The 18,248-nt window shown below is 38.1% G+C and overlaps 2 protein-coding genes across 3 annotated transcripts; both read left to right on the forward strand.

The window, feature by feature from the left end:
• Nucleotides 1-1,210: 1,210 nt before the first annotated feature.
• On the forward strand, nt 1,211-14,757 carry LOC128362954 (nuclear receptor-binding protein-like). Of its 2 annotated transcripts, none has more exons than XM_053323840.1 (18): nt 1,211-1,334; nt 1,701-2,106; nt 3,136-3,258; nt 3,888-3,989; nt 4,160-4,249; nt 4,526-4,566; nt 4,681-4,775; nt 5,903-5,986; nt 6,989-7,047; nt 7,132-7,230; nt 7,382-7,514; nt 7,726-7,816; nt 8,157-8,207; nt 8,790-8,925; nt 9,044-9,097; nt 9,204-9,267; nt 12,015-12,070; nt 12,528-14,757. In XM_053323840.1, the coding sequence occupies exons 2-18, from the start codon at nt 1,867-1,869 to the stop codon at nt 12,585-12,587; spliced, it is 1,578 nt and encodes a 525-aa protein (XP_053179815.1). In that variant the 5' UTR covers nt 1,211-1,334; nt 1,701-1,866; the 3' UTR covers nt 12,588-14,757. The 2 variants fall into 2 exon arrangements, with proteins under 2 accessions (XP_053179815.1, XP_053179807.1); XM_053323832.1 differs by having other exon boundaries at nt 1,221-1,461.
• A 231-nt stretch (nt 14,758-14,988) lies between these two features.
• Nucleotides 14,989-17,922, forward strand: LOC128362970 (keratinocyte-associated protein 3). Its single transcript, XM_053323851.1, has 6 exons — nt 14,989-15,070; nt 16,165-16,349; nt 16,972-17,031; nt 17,150-17,347; nt 17,487-17,621; nt 17,857-17,922. The coding sequence occupies exons 1-6, from the start codon at nt 15,058-15,060 to the stop codon at nt 17,920-17,922; spliced, it is 657 nt and encodes a 218-aa protein (XP_053179826.1). The 5' UTR covers nt 14,989-15,057.
• Nucleotides 17,923-18,248: the final 326 nt, after the last annotated feature.

Raw genomic sequence — 18,248 nt, forward strand, 5'->3', positions numbered from 1 at the left:
GGTCTTTTTTATCCAGAAGGTAGCCACACAGTAATTCCTTTATTGTCCAAAGAGCTTGTTTGCATCACTGGCTCGCATGTAAATCGTGGATACGCAGAATATGAGCAACGTGAAACAGCTGTAGCTGCACAACGTCCACAAATAAAGCGAGAGTGTTCACCTCTGACAACTTCCGCTTTCGTTATATGCGGGTTGACTGCGTCTCTGCACTTTTCTTGATATTTAAAATGTTTATTTAATTTTGAAAGACATCATCGTATTTGTGTTTTCATATGTCACTTAAATTGTTGTGGTGGACCCAGACACAGTTGCTTTTTGTCCCGTGCTTGTTATTTCACACAGAAAATGTTTGGTGTCATAAGAATAGACAAAATGGTATGCATAGTCTTTGTGCATTGAACTGCAATTTAATAGACCAAAAAGAGCAATTTTGTGCGAAACATTACTCATTTTATAGAGTTGTAGGCCCTTCCCTCAAGCAGGATCTTGTACATACTATCAATCAGTAAGCAGTATGGATGTGAACTATCTTGATTGATCTTCGAGTTGCCAGAACAAGACGGTGCTGATTAGAGTCTACGGAAGCCGAGACCGACCGTACCTGCAATTATTTTTATTTATATGCCTTTATCTCCAGACCACGAGTTAATAGTTTTATTATCTCTCGTGAAATAACAAAATGATTAAGCCGTGATTTCTAGATAGTGGCATTAAAAATAGGCCAATAGGCCTTTCTCGGCTTCCATAAGAATCTCATATTGTAGTCATGACAACAACAAAAAAGAGCCAAAATTATATAATGTTAACTGCTTTCTTTTGATCACAAATCACTTGTGTTGCGCAAAAACGACACGACACATATTTACTAATTTATACTTGGCTGTAAATATTGGTTGAATGCTAGTCTGTTTTTTTGGGGTTTTTTTTGCTTGAACTGTAGGAACTTAAAGATGTTTTAACTCCACTGTGTGTTAAAACAAACACATAAACGGTGTGTTGCTTACCAACTAACGCTATATTATTACCTACCATAGACATATAAAGGGCCATGCAGCTACATTAGCTATTACATTTTTGAAAAATCATATTCTCCGAAGAAGGTAAATGTAATGTGTCTATTTAATACTATTTAACGACACCACTGCGTTTTCTTTGCGCAAACAAGCGCTCCTGGAGTACAGCCCCGCCCCTCCCACTCACTCCTGCCAAGAGAAAAGAGACTCAAACACAACATATTTTATGACGAAACAGCGTTTTTTGTTTCATACGTTCTTTTTTGTACAACTTTATCATCAGCCAAGCTCACTTTTGCGGCGCCATTTATCTGTCATACGGTAACGTGTATTGCTTTTAAACTTTATGCTAGCTAACGATAAGTATCTGTTTATTTACATTTCATTAGCCTGTTAGCTGTGAAAGTTAGCAAAGGAGTGGGACACAGAGCTGACGGTGGACATTAACGTGAGTAAGAGTCTTAATAGCTAGCTACAGAGTTTATCTGCCTCTGAGCAACTATAAGTTAGTCTGTTTCTCACAAGCCCACAAGGTCCGGAAGAACGATTGAATATAGCAAAATGTCACACTTGTATTGCCAAGATTGTGTGTACAATTGGCACAGCGAAGCTGTAAAGTCAAAGGTAATTAATAGTACCCTTCTAACTTCCTCTCTCCAACCCAATATATGTGTCATTTGTTTACAGTTCTTCATCCCCAGGCCCTAACTTGTTGAAAGCTAGGCCTGAGGAAAAGATGAACGTGTGACCAGCTCAATCAGAGAGAGGAGAAAGCAAGAAAGAGGCCTCCCATCACTTGGTGCAACTCAGTAAGAGGAGCAGAGAGGAGGAAGTCCAGCATTCAAGTGGTGCCATGATGGCAGAGGCTGAGGGGAAAGCAGCTCCAGCTGAAGACGGGAATATAGCAGAGGCCACAGCAACGCATATGTCTGGTAGTACTCAGCAGGTACAGGGTGGAGGGTCTGCCTCTCCTCCTGTGACCTCTGTACAGCCCCCTGCCACCACAGCCACAGAGGATGAGGATGAGAGTGAAGACGAGTCAGAAATCCTGGAGGAGAGTCCCTGTGGTCGCTGGCAGAAGCGCAGAGAGGAGGTAAGAAGGAGTACTGGGACAAATACTTGGATATCATCTATAAAAGAAGATATAGTTATATACATAGAGGTATTCAATCCTTAAACCATCAAAAGTTAAAAGTCATCATGAGTACCAATTCAGCCCAGTCTGCACCAGTCCAATTCAGTTAGACTTTTAACAATTGAGTTTGTATCGACCAAAATATATCAATACCAAGTAGTATCAAAACGTTTCCTGTTGAACGATGGCTGCAAGCGATTCTTTTTGCACCCAGAGCTAGAAAATATGACTATTTGTATGACTTTTATTCGCCATGATATACATTTATGCACATATACACATTTGCATGCATATGCATTTTGTATTTAATAAAAATAATTTGAAGACTATCAAAAATGCATTTGTGTAAAAATCAAATCATTTAGATGTAGAGGAGTGGTGGCGTTTTATGCAATTTAATGATTCTATTCACATGATGGGTATTACATGAAGTGTGTGCAGTTGGTGTCAGTATCGCTTTAAGGGTACTTGGATTGGTACTGGCATCTTAATTTCTCAACGATATCTCAACGATACCCAGGTCTATATACCAGTATCATGAAAAGTAGTTGATTGGATCAATGGCTACAGTTTATATACACAAAGCTTATGTGTGCTCAACAAAGGTAAACTTTAGAGTTGCTAACGTTTGTATTGATATTTTGGTAGGTGACTAGATTTGATCTGGTATAAACTTTGTAACTTTTTCTGGTGTTAAAGACAGCTAAGTTACACAAAGTCCAAAGGAATTGCTGATAAATTGGTTTCAGTAGATGGTTACTTGATTCCTTTATCAAATGGTTCATTTTTTATAAATCAAGGGTCATCAGTGTTCAGTAATAATATGTAGTACGTCTGGGTATAAGATAAGGGTAAGAATAAGATATATGTCTGTTTATCAGAGGTCCTCATTATTTTATTTGTCAGCTGTATGTCCTGCATTTATTTTTCCACTGTGATATCATCTTATGTCATAATCCATTCCTCTGCTCCCATCGCTTGCTGTAGGTGAATCAGCGTAATGTCCCAGGGATAGATGCTGCGTACTTGGCCATGGACACAGAGGAAGGGGTAGAGGTAGTGTGGAATGAAGTCATGTTCTCAGAGAGGAAAAACTTCAAGCTGGTGCAGGTGAGGCCCACTGTTAGAGAGAAAGAAGAAAACAGTTGTCTCAGGGATTATGCCCCACTTGTCAGAGTAGTGACATGAGTTATAACTGTGCTGTTCACTGTATATGGAAATATATTTTTCTCTATTAACTCATCCAAAGTCCACTTAAATCAAAACAAAAAAAGGAAAATAATACTGCTGGCTTATTTTCAGTGATTTTTATGTGCCTTTGTATTATATATGTAATATATAATATGTATAGACATATTATAGACATATTAAAACCGCCATACAATCACAGTTCATGCATACAATATTAAAAAAGATTATGAAGATAAATTGTGTAACACACACTTTCTTCCCCTGAAGCATACACACAAGCATGTTATGACAAATGACACAGCTCAAGGTTTGCAATGTGGAAAAACCAGTGTCAAGCGATGCCTGTGAAATGTCACATAATTTCTGTCATTGTGTAATATCAGTTACAAAATGACACAATGGTGGCCAAAACTATAGAGAACAGAAATATTGTACGTGGATGCACACAGTATTATCCATATTATCCATTAGACTCAGAGCAAAAGAAAAATATATTTATATTCATGTTTTAATATACTTAATAACATTTTATTTTGCCCTATGTTCAGGAGAAAGTGAAGGCCGTATTTGATAACCTGATCCATTTGGAACATGCAAATATTGTCAAGTTTCACAAGTACTGGACTGACTCAAAGGAGAACCGGGCCAGGGTGAGTCTTAGTCCTGGAAACATTCTCTGACAGCTGTAAACTTGGAGACATAAATGTGTTACTGAATCTTTTGTCTGTCCTCATAAGTACTAGCATACATTTTTTTATGATAAAATGAAACAAATGATAATAGTAAACTAGTTGTCCTGTAATTTCCTCTTCTCCATCAGGTGATTTTCATCACTGAATATATGTCGTCGGGAAGTTTGAAGCAGTTTCTGAAGAAGACAAAGAAGAATCACAAGACCATGAATGAAAAGGTAATAACTGACTGTATGTTGAAAAGCTTGTAAATTGCCTGCATACTGTATCTTGTGGAAAGTCACAACTCCTTAATCAAAACAGGGATCAGAAGGACTTCACAGAGCAAGGAGCACTTTTAATGATCTAGTACACACATTTTTTGGCTTTTGGCAAGAGAATGAGGAAAGATATGCAGATATGTCATCTACCAGCTTTAAGCAAAGTTAAATCACATGATGCAAGCCAGAGTCACTCAGTTAGTAAGCACTCTGATAAGGTGTATGGTCCTACAGGCTTGGAAGAGATGGTGCACACAGATCCTGTCAGCTCTCAGGTTGGTCTCCCCTTTTCAGACATCATTATGCTTACTCACAGAAAAATGCACAAAGAGTCCCTTACGTTTCTAGTTTGTATGTATTTGTGAATGTTTATTTTTGCCGTTGTGCAGTTATCTACACTCGTGTCACCCTCCCATCATCCATGGCAACCTGACCTGTGACACAATCTTCATCCAGCACAACGGGCTCATCAAGATCGGATCAGGTATAGAACTACAGCAGTTGCACACCAGTGTGTTATGTGGTGGAGCTGGAGTACTGATGATGGAGTCAAATGACACTCGGTTATGGATTTAAAGATTGGAGATTTCACATAATTGAATAGTTAATCTCACAAATTCATGGTACCAATTTAGAAGGTCAATTAATAGCAGTCTTATCTAGTGTAGTGGAAACCGCTTATAGTGGTCATGTCTGTCAAATTGATCATTAAGTGGATGATGGTTATAACTATAACCTTCTTTATTTCTCATGCAGACTACCGTCTAATTGTCATTTGTATATTTATTAGCTTATTTGAGTATAAAGTAATGGAACGGTCAGTGTTACTATTTAATTTTGTTTATTTATTTTCAAAATAGAGTTCAGTTGTTATGCAGTGTGCACACATTTTTTTAAGGAGTAGGGATTCTCACTTTTGAAATGAAATTCCTTCTTTTATCTAGCGGTAGAACAGGCAAAGAGAGTGGTGATCCTTTCCTTAGATCCCCTCTCCTTTTTATTGCCAAAAGCTTCAAGGATGCTACATTTTTCATTAAGAGAAAATGACTTTCTTTCTCGCATCATGATTTCAATGTGCATGCAGCACCAGCCTGAGGGAAACCAGCTGGAAGCAGACGGGTCACTGTGAGGTCATAATGGTGCCGCAGTACATAACATACATGTATCATCAGAGTAAAGTTGTTTTTTTTTTAATAATTATTGTAGTTTTTTTTTTATCCCATATTTGTTGTGAATGAAAAGACGGTAACCGTGATCACTATTAGTGGTTTCCACTGTATTTTAACTGAACAATCAAGTCTATTTATGATAAGTCTTGTGGCTTTTCTTTATTATCAAAATAACCCTGCATGTTGTGTATGATGGCAACCAAAGTAGCGTGTAATGTGGTTACTGTTGTATATACAGTCATTATGTGTACTGATGCAAAAACTCACGCAGCTACAAAAGCTTCTCCAGCTCTCAAACTCCCTCTACCATAGTTTACACCATGTAAAGGTAACATTAATATCTCAATTTTTTTACCTATACCTGCATATTCCTCTTTCTTGTTTCTTACTCACCCCGGTCTCTGTATACCCTGTGTATTCTCTCCTCCTGTCTCATCTGCAGTTGCTCCAGACACCATTAACAACCATGTGAAGACTTGTCATGAGGAAAAGAAGAACTTGCACTTTTTTGCCCCAGAATATGGAGGTAGAAATGACCAAATATTTAGTGGATATGGGATATATACCACACCTGTAAACCAAGTGATACAGATATTTTGAAAAATATGTGATAACATATGACTCATTTCAGGATTATCAGCAACTGTCTTTATTTTAACCATTAAAAGTATATTATTTTTCACAATAATTCATAGCAAAATAGAATTATGGCCGGTATCGTTTGATTATATTATTTCATGACAGTGACAGTTTATTAATGATTCATCAATGAACTACAAAGCCACTATTTTCATTCAGCAGTATCTCTGATTTTTCAATGCAAGTGTTAAATGATATTTTAAAATATATCATATCATGAAACATCTTATCAAACAATAACTTACATAAGACATAAAGACTTGAACATATTTGATGCTAAGGACTCAAACATTATTAAATGTTGATATCAAATCCTAAATAGGTTTTATTGTTTTGAGTTTGAAGTCTAGCCATAAAAAAAAATTCAAATCAGGACCTTGCATCTGCTTATCCATCTTTCCCTTTCTGGTCATGGTAGTGGCTGAGCCCTATGGATGGTAATGTCAGTCTGTGGGTCTGTCAGACTAAAATATCTCTAAAAACTATTTGATGGATTGCCATGAAACATTGTACTGTCTTTCACTGTTAATGTCACAATATAGTAAAATACTGCACCACCAGCAGGTCAAAGTTTTAAATCATTATTTGACATATCTCAACATTTACTGGATGCATTGATACAAATTTTGTACAGACATTCATGTCCTCTGCAGGGTAAATTGTAATAGCTTGAGTCATTCAACTAGCCCCAAATTCTGTTTTAGATACATTAAATGTTGTACTTTGTGTGCCTGTGAGGCTGTGCCTCAGTACAGCCTCAGAGAGACAGTACTGTGTCTTGTTGTGTGGCATTTTTGATTGTCAGTTATAACTTGATCTAGGTATTAAGTAATGGCAATGCTAAGATATAATATCTATCTATTATTTCTTATTCTTTCTTTCATTGTAGCTGTTGTGGATGTCACCACAGCTGTAGACATCTACTCATTCGGCATGTGTGCCTTAGAGGTGAGATGCAAACTATAACATTTAATAGGGTATCAAAGCCCCCTCACAAAGCAATATGTTTACATGTGTGTTTGGGTGTTTCAGATGGCGCTTTTGGAGATCCAAGGAAATGGAGAGTCGTCTTATGTTTCTGAAGAAGCAATTAGTTTGGCCATACAGTTGCTGGAGGACCCTCTGCAAAGGGTAAGACAAAGAGAGAATTATCTTTAAAATATAATTTTAGATTAAACTTTGCGAATGGATATTAATGTGTGATAATGTTTATTTGAAAGCCTTATGTGTGGTAATCAGATGTTTGTCAAGACACGTGTGAACCAAAACTCTGTTTTCGTAGGAGTTAATCCAGAAGTGCCTGGAGTGTGACCCCAATACAAGGCCTACAGCCCGAGAGCTGCTGTTTAACCAGGCTCTGTTTGAAGTACCGCTGCTAAAACTGCTGGCTGCACATTGTATTGTCAGCCATCAACGTGAGTCCTTAACACACACATGCTAAATTATTCAGTGACAAGTTTTGTGGGTGCCCCAAATTCAGAAAAACATTGTCTATCACAATACAGTTTATTTGACATGGCTCAAATAAAGAGGGAAAAAAACACAAAGGATAGTATAAAAAACATCTGATCATCCGGGTGTTGGGTTGGAGTTCTGACTAATACTTTATGATTTGTACTTATCCAGACATGATCCCTGAGAATGCCCTGGAGGAGATTACCAAAAACCTGGACCCCAACCTGGTCATTGCTGACAGGAAAGACGGCATTCAGCTCAAGTAAGCCAAAGCTGGTATCCACCATCTAATGGGAGTCTGCATCTGCATTGTCAGATACAGCAGAAATAAAGATTGTAGTTGGACACAGTAATTGATATGATTATAATATCTACAACCTAGCAAGCATGAGCTAGAATCAGTAACGGTATACAAAGTTGTCATAGACCCTAATATTATTTTTAGGGTTATTATGTGCCTTAATTTCTGCGCTATGTGTATATATAAGATTGTATATGTAGAATCATCTACTTCTACTGTAATTGATTCTAAGTGATTTTCTGAGTATGTTGGAAATAACACATTTCACATTGTGTGGTTGTTTTTTCTCATTTCTATGTAGGCTTTCACAATTTCCTGCACTGGAGCTTGATAAATTCCTGGAGGATGTGCGGTAAGAAGCAGAGCACACATTGGTTTGAGGAAGCCCAGTTCTCACAAAGTAAACTGAGACGATGCCTCAAATATACATACATACAACAGTGCTTCGCCACATGGGGGCAGTAGAGGACTGTCTGTTTTTTGTTTTTTTTGTGTCTCCCCTCACCATCTTCCAATATAATATTCAAATATGGTGCACTGATTTTTTTTTTGACATGCTTCTCTGGTGTGTAGCCAGTTCATCATGTTCTTCTATTGCAAATAAGAATCATATCTAATCTTCTCCATATATGTGCCACCTCAGATTTCTGTTTTTAAATTTTACTGTAACTCAGAAGTCATCTTTGAGTTTCTGCTAATATGAACTCACTGTTATTTGTCAATTTGGGGTATACAGTGTATTCTGTGAGTGACTAAAATCATGACCAAAGACTTAATTTTACCACTTGTGAACCCAGATATAGAAACTCATAAAGGAATCCTGATGCGCTCGAACAGAGTTTTTAATATTACTTTAAGCGAGTACCTCCTCCCCTTTTCATTCCCTCTTACTGTCTCCCTTGTCTTCTCCACTTTTCTTCCCTCTCTGGATCAGGAATGGTATTTATCCCTTGACGGCGTTTGGGCTCCCCTGTCCTCAGCAGCCTCAACAGGAGACTGTTAAATCTCCTGTTGTTGTTCCCTTGGTCAAATCCCCCACCCCCGAACCTGCAGAGCTGGAGACACGGCGGGTGTGTATGACAGATTATTCTGCATTTTAAGAGATAAAGAAACTATGGGGACATTTTATCATTTTTGGTAATGTTTGTTGATTTTTCATAATCCTTTATTTCCATATTGCTCCTGCAGGTTATTCATATGCAATGTAATGTTGAAACTGTTGAGGAGGGAGAAAGGTATCATGTAAGTCATATAATTTCCTCTCCAGCCTACAGTTATTTGTTGTTTGCTATCCATACAAAAGTAACATGATTTCAAATAATTAAAATGTCTCTCTCTCTCCTCTTAGCTAACATTGCTGCTGAAGCTGGAGGACAAACTGAATAGACATCTAAGCTGTGACATGTTACCTCGTAAGATCACACACTCACACATACAGCACAGTTCACAGTTGAGTTTCAGTACAGGAGCAATCAACTGAGAAGGTTTGATTTGGGTGTTAAAAGAAGATAATAAAGATTTTTTTTGAATAGCAAAGAACAGCAGATTTGCAACTGTCTATATTACAGTTGCTTATGCATGCTTATGCAATTCAATGATTATCTGATTTTCATTGAAAGCATATCCTGTGAGAGGATTAGACTTCATTCTCTGTTTAAAAAAGCCATAGCAGAAAGCATTCAGTATTTCCCTAATATGATTGGTGAGGTAAAGACATGTGATTATGCATATGTGTTTGCAAGAGTATTTTGTTTTCTACCCATCTGAAAATGTGTTAGATTTTAAGACCTCCACAGTGGGAGGGGTTTTATGAGGTGTGGTCATTTTGGCCATCTGGACGGATTGGTTTACAACTTTGGTTTAGGGTTAATGGTAGAATTAAATTTGACTAGCGGTGATGACATAAATGATGATATGTCTGTATGAATTACTGCATAGCTAACTCCACTGTACTCTTGGATTATACCACACACATAGTTTGAATATACAGTACGTCTCCATATGTGTGTACTGAGGCATTTAGAGAGGGAGAGTGACATTCCAGAGAGAGCTTGAAACTCAGATGGCGTCACAATTTACAGTATGCAACTATTTTAGGCAGAGACTGACTGACGCTCCTGTGCAAAGAAAACCCTGCTCCTCTATTTTGACAAATTTATTTGGATTGCGTCCTAGAATTGCTCTCTGAAATGGCATTTAGAATCCCAGTAAGTATGAAATCTGTTAAAATATTCAACTTTACAAATTCAGAATCTTTGATTTGTTGAATTTATTTATTTGCAACTGTATGTCGAAGACATGGACCATAGGAAGGAAAATTTAAAAAAAGAGTACAGACAACACAACAGTTGTAACGGTCACAGTAATGTAGGCAGTATGATCCAGTGTGCACATGCACACACAGGTATGGCAGGCATGTATAAAGCTGCAGGCGTGCAGAGAATGCTGGGCCTGTGAAAGGCTGCAGCTGACAGCTGTCAACTCTTGTGTCAAGAGCTGACCGTCTCTTCTCAGACTCTCATCTCCCTGTCTCTCATTCACACACACACAGTTCATTTTCTGACTGGGGCACTCTTTTATCTCTTCTACAATATTTCTCATGTTGAATGTCTTCTATTGCGTGTGCACACACACACACACATTAATTCCTCAAGCACACATACTGTAACTGCCAACACATACACACACGGCAGTTTCATAGACACACCCTTTCCTCTTTTATAAACTGTCCATCTTGCTGATATCAGGGAACACTATTAGAGCCTTCCTTATCAACATGCCGAGTCCAAAGGCACACGGCAAAGGGTCACTAATTAACTAAACTACTTAAATTTCCCTCCCTGTCTTTTCCCTCCCACACCATACATCAACACAAAAAGTGCAGCGTGTTCTTTCCTCTAAAGTAAACACTGACTGTAAATTTGTTAGATGATTTTAGAATCGAGCACAAAACATAACCAGTCAAGGAAGCTTCCTCCTCTGTCCTAGTATCAATCCTCATACCTCATACCAGTCAAAAGCCTGGACACATTTTCTCATTCAAGGGAATGGGAACATGTATCCAAACTTTGGACTGGTACTGTGACTGGGCTGTTGATGTTTTTATACTCTCTGAATGTCAAAGTTGTTGGATGCTCTATCTCATCCACTTGTTTGTCCTATCCCAGCCACATTCCTGGTTCAGTTATAAATTGACAGCTAGGTTATTAAAAATCAGTCGACCATGACAATTACTCATGCACAAGCAAAGAATCTCCTCATCTGAGATGGTAACTAAAATAACTTCTTTTTTTTTTTTAAACTTTTCATTAAATACTATTCCTTCCAAAGGTTGTTGATTTCTCACACTTCTTGTGTGCAGGGTATAGAGCCAGAGGAATAGCAAAGTTATTTTACTTAATAAAAAGTTATTGACACTGTTGTTGGAGCAACATCTATCTCGCTGAGTAATTATTGAATGTGATGCAAAATAGTGAGTGTTAAAAGAAGTCTTATCTCAAATTTACTGTTAATGTTTTAGATAGGTTTAACACTTTCTATAGGAGAATGAAGATGCATTTGATGAGATGGAAATAAGGTTTTCATTGGAACATGAAACAGAGCATGAAAAAATGTAAATAAAGTTTTTCCCTGAAAGAGAATTTTGAGCATTAAAAGTAAAAATAGTACAAAAAAAGGAGGATAGGGTTGGAAATTAGAGTGTCCATTAAGTCCTTAAGCTGTAAATAGAAAGGCCAAACAGGAATATTTAAGAACCCATGTTTTGACAGACTGCATTGATTTTAATCATGCTTGTTGGAACATGTTACTTTTTTTTACTTTTTGGCAGTCACGTACTCTGAACTTCATGTCCTTTTATTTATTTTATTGGAAATATGTTTGAAAAATGTCTATAAGACCATTTACAACACAGTGCCACACAGTAAAACCGGTTCAGAGATGCAAGAATAATTGCAATAGCTGCTGTTCAATGTTTTTTAATGTGTGAATGGTGGAATTTAGATTTATAAGCAGCATCTGAACAATATTTCCTGAATCCAATGTTAAACTTTATTATGCGCCTCTTCAGTTGTTGTAGTGGGTGACAGCAGAAGGTAATGTCACGGTGATGTTACGTGTCGATGAATTACTGTCAACAAACTGCTGATGTGTGTTTCAGATGAGAATGTTCAAGATCTGGCCGGGGAGTTGGTGCAACTGGGCTTAATCAGTGAGGTAGGTGTGTGTGTGTGGGTGTGTGTGTGTGTTCTGCAGGCAAAAATGTGTGGGGTGTGGATAATCCTGTAACTAAACATGCTTTTTCTGTTCCAAACTGTGTGAAAATTCACATAATTTTAAAAGGTGAGCTGCCTCCTGATTCTCCTGCACACCTTTCTCTCAAAGAGGCTTGTGCACATTTACTGTTACATATGTACTCTGGTGCCCACTCACTAGGCATGTGCACCTACCCACATTAATGTTGTATAATCACTTCATCTCACTGTGGGCGAGAGTATATGTAGACTTTTGCCTTAATGATTTAACCCTCTGAATGGATTTCATGGACACATAAAGCTGTTGTCTGTTGTTTTTACCTACTGTATGTGTGACTGTATGGACAATATATTTTCTATCAATAAGTCGCTGTATTTTGTAATGTCCTGGACTGATAAAAAATGTGTTATTTCCACAGGTGGACCAAAACATGATAGCCTCTCTACTTGAAGAAACACTCAGCCAAGCTCTTCAATAGCAACGGTTTCCTCCGCATGTTACTGTCTGCTCAAAAGTACACTCTCTTGACCCTGTTCCACTTTCTTTTTGATTACTCAACATTGTGACTGTATTTTAGGTTTTTTTTTTTTATTATTTTTCCTGTCTTTTTTACTTAGATTTAATGTGGCCAAAATAGTTCCTCTGTGTCAGGGATTAAAGCTTCCTAATGGCACACAGTACTTTTAGCGTAAAGCTATTTGTACATAATACATTGACAAGGAAGCCGCCTGGAATAATTTCACATATTTATTTTACAGTCAAAGCATACATGTGCACGGGTGGAGTTATTATGAATTAATGGTTAAGTTCAGTACAGATGTAAACCTCAAGGTTTCCCACAATTTCTCAAGTGCATAGTAGTATTTTAGTATGAGGTAGTTACATTATGAGCAGCCTGACTTGTTTGTGTGTTGTATTAGAGTTAAGTCTAAAACAACATCAAAGACTGATTCAGGCCTTCACTGGAGTCACACCGCATGCTAATTCACCTCTCGCCACCCTAAATTTTGTGGTGGTAATATTGACCAACAGCAAAAATATTTATAGCATAACATAACTATTTCCAAGAGATGAGGGGATGAATTCCTACCCAAAGAAAATGTAACAAAAGAAACCATCCCTGTCTGGACTTTTTCTTTTGCCTCATTCGTCAGAACATTCCCAGCTCTTTGACTTATGTGATATACATCACCAGCATATCACCTATCATGTTAAATATATGTATATATTTAATATATGTAAGCAAACTTCAGTTTATTTTTAAAAAGCCTGTGACACAGAAAACAATGTATGTGCATTAATGCATATGACATTAAGGGCGAGCATCTTGCCAGTTTTCTCTGGCAGATGTTTCTGGTACTGTGAACTCTGTAAAGTTACTGAATGTCCGTTTATGCGATGTTTTTATATTTTGCTCTACTGTTTGCCTTATTCTAGGCCTACGCACATGCCTTAAAGTAATCTAGTCTCATTGTGTTTTATTATTTTTCTCATTGTTTTAACATTTGCTCTTAAAATTGATTATTGTTAGACATGCACTGAACTCAGTTGCCATATTCTGTTAAACGAGGACATGGCTTCTGTGTGAGAGTTGCATTTGTTATATTTATCTCACAAATTCTGTATATTATGTGTTTTTCTTTACTTTTAGTGGTTTCACAAGAAGGCCACGGTGTCGAGTGTCTGAGCCAATGCACAACTTACCTAGTTTCAGATGCTGTTGTTTTCATTTAATAACAGACCATCTGATAAAGCTGGGATCAAGTGGGTTTGACATCCTTCAGAGGGCAGAGTACCCACTTGAGTACATTATAAAGGTCTTGTTTAGACATGTATTTAGAGCAGGGAGTTCCCTGTGGCCTTTCAGTGATATTATGGCTCAGAACTCCTTATGGACTACTGGTACTACTGTGTCTGAAAGCTCATACATGTGAGGACCTTAAACAGGTAGCAAGAACGCAGAGAAAAATAAAACATTGTCTGCATGCACACAAACACATCAACGGTTGAAATACTATTAAATACAGTACCTGATTCCTTTCCCTGGCATTTTATTGAGGTTATACCATAAGTTTCACACTGTCACTGTGTCTGTTCAACTAAAGACTACTGTATGAGCTTTCAGACAGAGCTTTCTTCTCATGCTGGTTGTTGAGTTGCTTTGCAACGTAATGCTAAATTGGACACCTCACAAGTGGGGTCAGGTGAATCCAACGAGTCTCATTCATACATTTCTGAAGTATTTTTAAAATGTATTCAGGCTTTTTTTGCTGTACATTTAGTGTGTGGTCCATCAACATGCATTGTTTATTTTCCTTTGTTTGTATGTATATTTGTGAACTGCTAAGATTGTATAATCCAAAGATATGTTTTCAAGTTAGCCAGGAGAATGTAAATCAATCAATCAATCAATGTGGTCACCAGGGCAGCTTTATTCTCTCTTCCACCCAGTGTGCTGGTGGTGTTGAAACTGGTTATTAAATAATCGTATGGGTGGGGCAACTTCAGCCTGTTACTGGAGGATGTGAGCTTTTGGTCATATATGGTTATTCTTAGGCTTGGTTCATAACATGAATGTGTGTGTGCCTTTTCTGAGATGTGCATCCTGACAGAATCGTATGACTTGCAAATAAATGTGATATGCTAGACTTTGTTGTTTGTAGTGGGAGAAATATACTTTTCTTATGTTTCTCAAACTTATCTGCAGAGAGAGGATGTGAAACGAATCAGAGCTAGTGATTTAGACAAAACAACAAACGCTTGTAGTAAATGTGTGACACGCCAGTTGCGCCCCTCAGCGTCCAGCAAGCCGCAGGTAACAGGTGAGTTTCGTGATGTCACACAGGAAGTGGACACAGGTACGGCCCTGCGGTTTGGTGGTGAGCGTTTGCTTGAAAAATACGGACATCAGTCAGGTTATTAAAAAGTAAACGCCTGACTTACCAGAAATGTGCACATTTGGTGAGTGATACCCTGATGATGTATTGTGTTATATGTTGTGCTAGAAACCTGCCTACCTTGGATTGACTAGAATCAGTTTAATGTGTCCGATCGTTTTCCTGCTCGGCCTGCAGGCACGCTTTCATTTTCAAAACTTTGTACTCCTGCATGTATTACTGCGTGTAAAACAAAAAATAACCTGGTTCATGTTAAGAGGAAATTAGCTGTCAAAAGTTAGAGACACAGACAACAGAATTAATATTTAAAAGAATCAAACTAATGCTTGTAGCTCTTCCTCACACCTGTGACTCACTCAGTAGGTCAGTCAGTCCAGCAAGAAGCCTTTGTATGCAAATAAAAAAGGTCTATTCAAATGTGGCGTATACAGTTGTGTTAAACTGAAACGTGATCCATTTCTGTCCGTATTTAACAAGATGAAGAAGAAGGAGGGTGTATATTTAAGATCTAAGAAGGAAAATATAATCGGTTGATTTTTCGTTTGTTGCAAGTGCAGTTTGTAATGTTCATAATTGAAGACATATTTGACCTTAAATCAAATTATGCTGATGCAATGGTCCAATAATTCAGCTTCATCTTAGTTTATACACCACTACGTGAAATAATATACTCAACAGCAGGTCACTTCATTAATGTAATTTAATATAAAAGCTCTGCCATAATTTCTACCTTTTTAAAAAGCTGGTGTGTACAGTGTTAATTCAATATAAAGCACCCCAGTACATCACCACCACCCACTATGGCCTCAGTAACAAAATTGACCTTTCTCAAGAACTGAAAAATTATAACCTTCATAAGTAGAATTTGAGGGTTTATTTGCCACCAAAATGAAGTATTTGGATTTTGATGGTACCAATATACATACATACATGTAATATATTTCCATATGTATGTAGGAAACTAACAGACAGAAATAAAGCTAACATTTCACACTCAACACAGACACAACAAATAAATGAATGGACTATTCTTAAGGAAGGGAAATGGGTGTTGCTTGCAGACATATGTAGAATTTACTGAAGATGTATGCTGAATCAGAATGTTTGGCTATTTTGATATCATCAATATAAAGTACTTCTTGTATTTCTGTCAACCAGATAAGGACAAAGGGCCAGGGAGGTTGATGAAAAAGGGGTTAACACTCATCCTTGTCGGCCATGTTAACTTCATCCTTGGAGCTATTGTCCATGGCAATGTCCTCCGCCACATTTCCAAACCCGGCCAACGTGTCAGCACAGAATACACTGTAACCAATGTCATCTCTGTCACATCTGGCCTCCTGGTGAGTCAATAGTTAAAATATTCTTCACAGTGAAATCAGACGTTCGGATGAGGAGCTTTATGGTTTGTATGACTTTTAAAAGATGTACAGTCTTGGTTTACATTATATGTAATTGAAATGTTATGTAAAAATTGAAATAGCATTCATCAAGTCAGCTTTATGTGTTCCCTATGTTAGACCGACAAGTATTCATCAACAGTATGATTCAAAAGTGATGTGTGGTATTAGTGTTGTGTATGTTCTCCAGCAATCAAGACTGAACTTGTCTTTATAAGAGAGCTGGTTTTTCAAATAGATCACTAGTCGCTCAAGGGCAGGCTCCATTACAGCAAGCTATCAGATAAACTGCCAGTTGTTGATGATGAGATGGTGTTGAGGTCATATGTCTTTGAAATCTATTTTTGTACTACATTAATACACAGTATATGATTTATTTGCCCTGTTACTACTTCCTTACTCATTGTCATTAATCAAAGAACCTGTGTTCAGTTCTTTCTGCCTGTAAATGCTGCCTCACATCCTTTAGGACAGGATTACTGCTCATAACACATCATTTAATAAACCATGTGCCATGCCAAAGTAATGAAGCTGGAACAATCATCTTGTCATTTGAATCTTACAGAGCATTGCCACTGGGATTATTGCCATCGTGGTGTCAAGGAACCTTCATGTGCTTAAACTGGTAAGAAGTTGAGTTTGACTTTAATCAATTCACTCATTCTGTGTTTACTAAACAGCTCAGCACACCATCCCGTCTGTTTGTTATTTGTTTGTACATGATGTTGTCTCTGTGTCTCCAGCAAATAGGACTTATAATCGCATCATTCTTGAACGCCCTGCTGTCAGCAGCATGCTGCACTGGACTCCTCTTGGCCATCAGTCTCACTGTTGCATACGACGGGCAGCCTTTGATGCTGGGATGCAATGATACACAAGTGCCAATCAATGCTCGGTCACCTATCAGTGCCCGATGCCCGTTTGATACGACACGTATCTATGTGAGTCTAAACTTTCCTCTCACTATATGACAACTGGTACGGATGTCCAATTGCAGTTGTTCAAGTAATGTCTGTTACTCACAAGTGATATAACAAGTTAAAGCATCACAGCATGGTCATGGTCAACTTTATGTCTCAGGACACCACTCTGGCGCTGTGGATCCCTTGTGCTCTGTTAGCAGCAGCTGAGGTTGCCCTCTCTGTTTGGTGCTTCATTGTGGGATTGGCTCTCAGAGGGCTGCCACCTTGTGGGAACAGCTACATCAAAGAGCAGGTGTGTGTCTGTGGGTGGGAATGCTTGAGGATGCTAGTGCAGTGTTTGTCTGACTCTGATGTACACGCACACACACACACACACACACACACACATGGGTTTACTCAAACATGCAACTTACCCACACATATCTACTCCCACTTGTTCTGTCATACTCTGCTCCTCTAAGTCAAAAGAACACTCAAACACCCTCGCTTACTCTCTCATAATAACAGACTGACATTCTCTCTTGTAGTTGGAGGAAGGGCGCTCTCCCCACAGCCGACGCCTCATTGGACGGCGCTCAAATCTTGATGCCTAACTGGACAAAAAGCAAGAAGGAGGGCTCTGTGTTGACTACCACAGCTAAATCCCAAAATGCATTACTGGAACTGTATTCAGAAGAGTACATTTAGTTAGGTGAGTGTCATTGTGCTACAGGAGTGAAATTTGTTTTAAGAAACTGGTTCTTGCTTTGTAGTATCATGGTGCACTGATACACAGATGGTTACCAAATGACTGTCTTTGGTTTTTATAAAGTGTGTGTATACATATGTGGATGCTACAGTAAGGTATGAGTGATGTTTTTAGACATTATCAGAACCATGCCCCACTCTTTGGGTTCAATGGACCAAAAATGTCATGCTC

This window comes from Scomber japonicus, chromosome 1 (genome assembly GCF_027409825.1).
Source record: "Scomber japonicus isolate fScoJap1 chromosome 1, fScoJap1.pri, whole genome shotgun sequence".
In the NCBI taxonomy this organism is placed as follows: domain Eukaryota; kingdom Metazoa; phylum Chordata; class Actinopteri; order Scombriformes; family Scombridae; genus Scomber; species Scomber japonicus.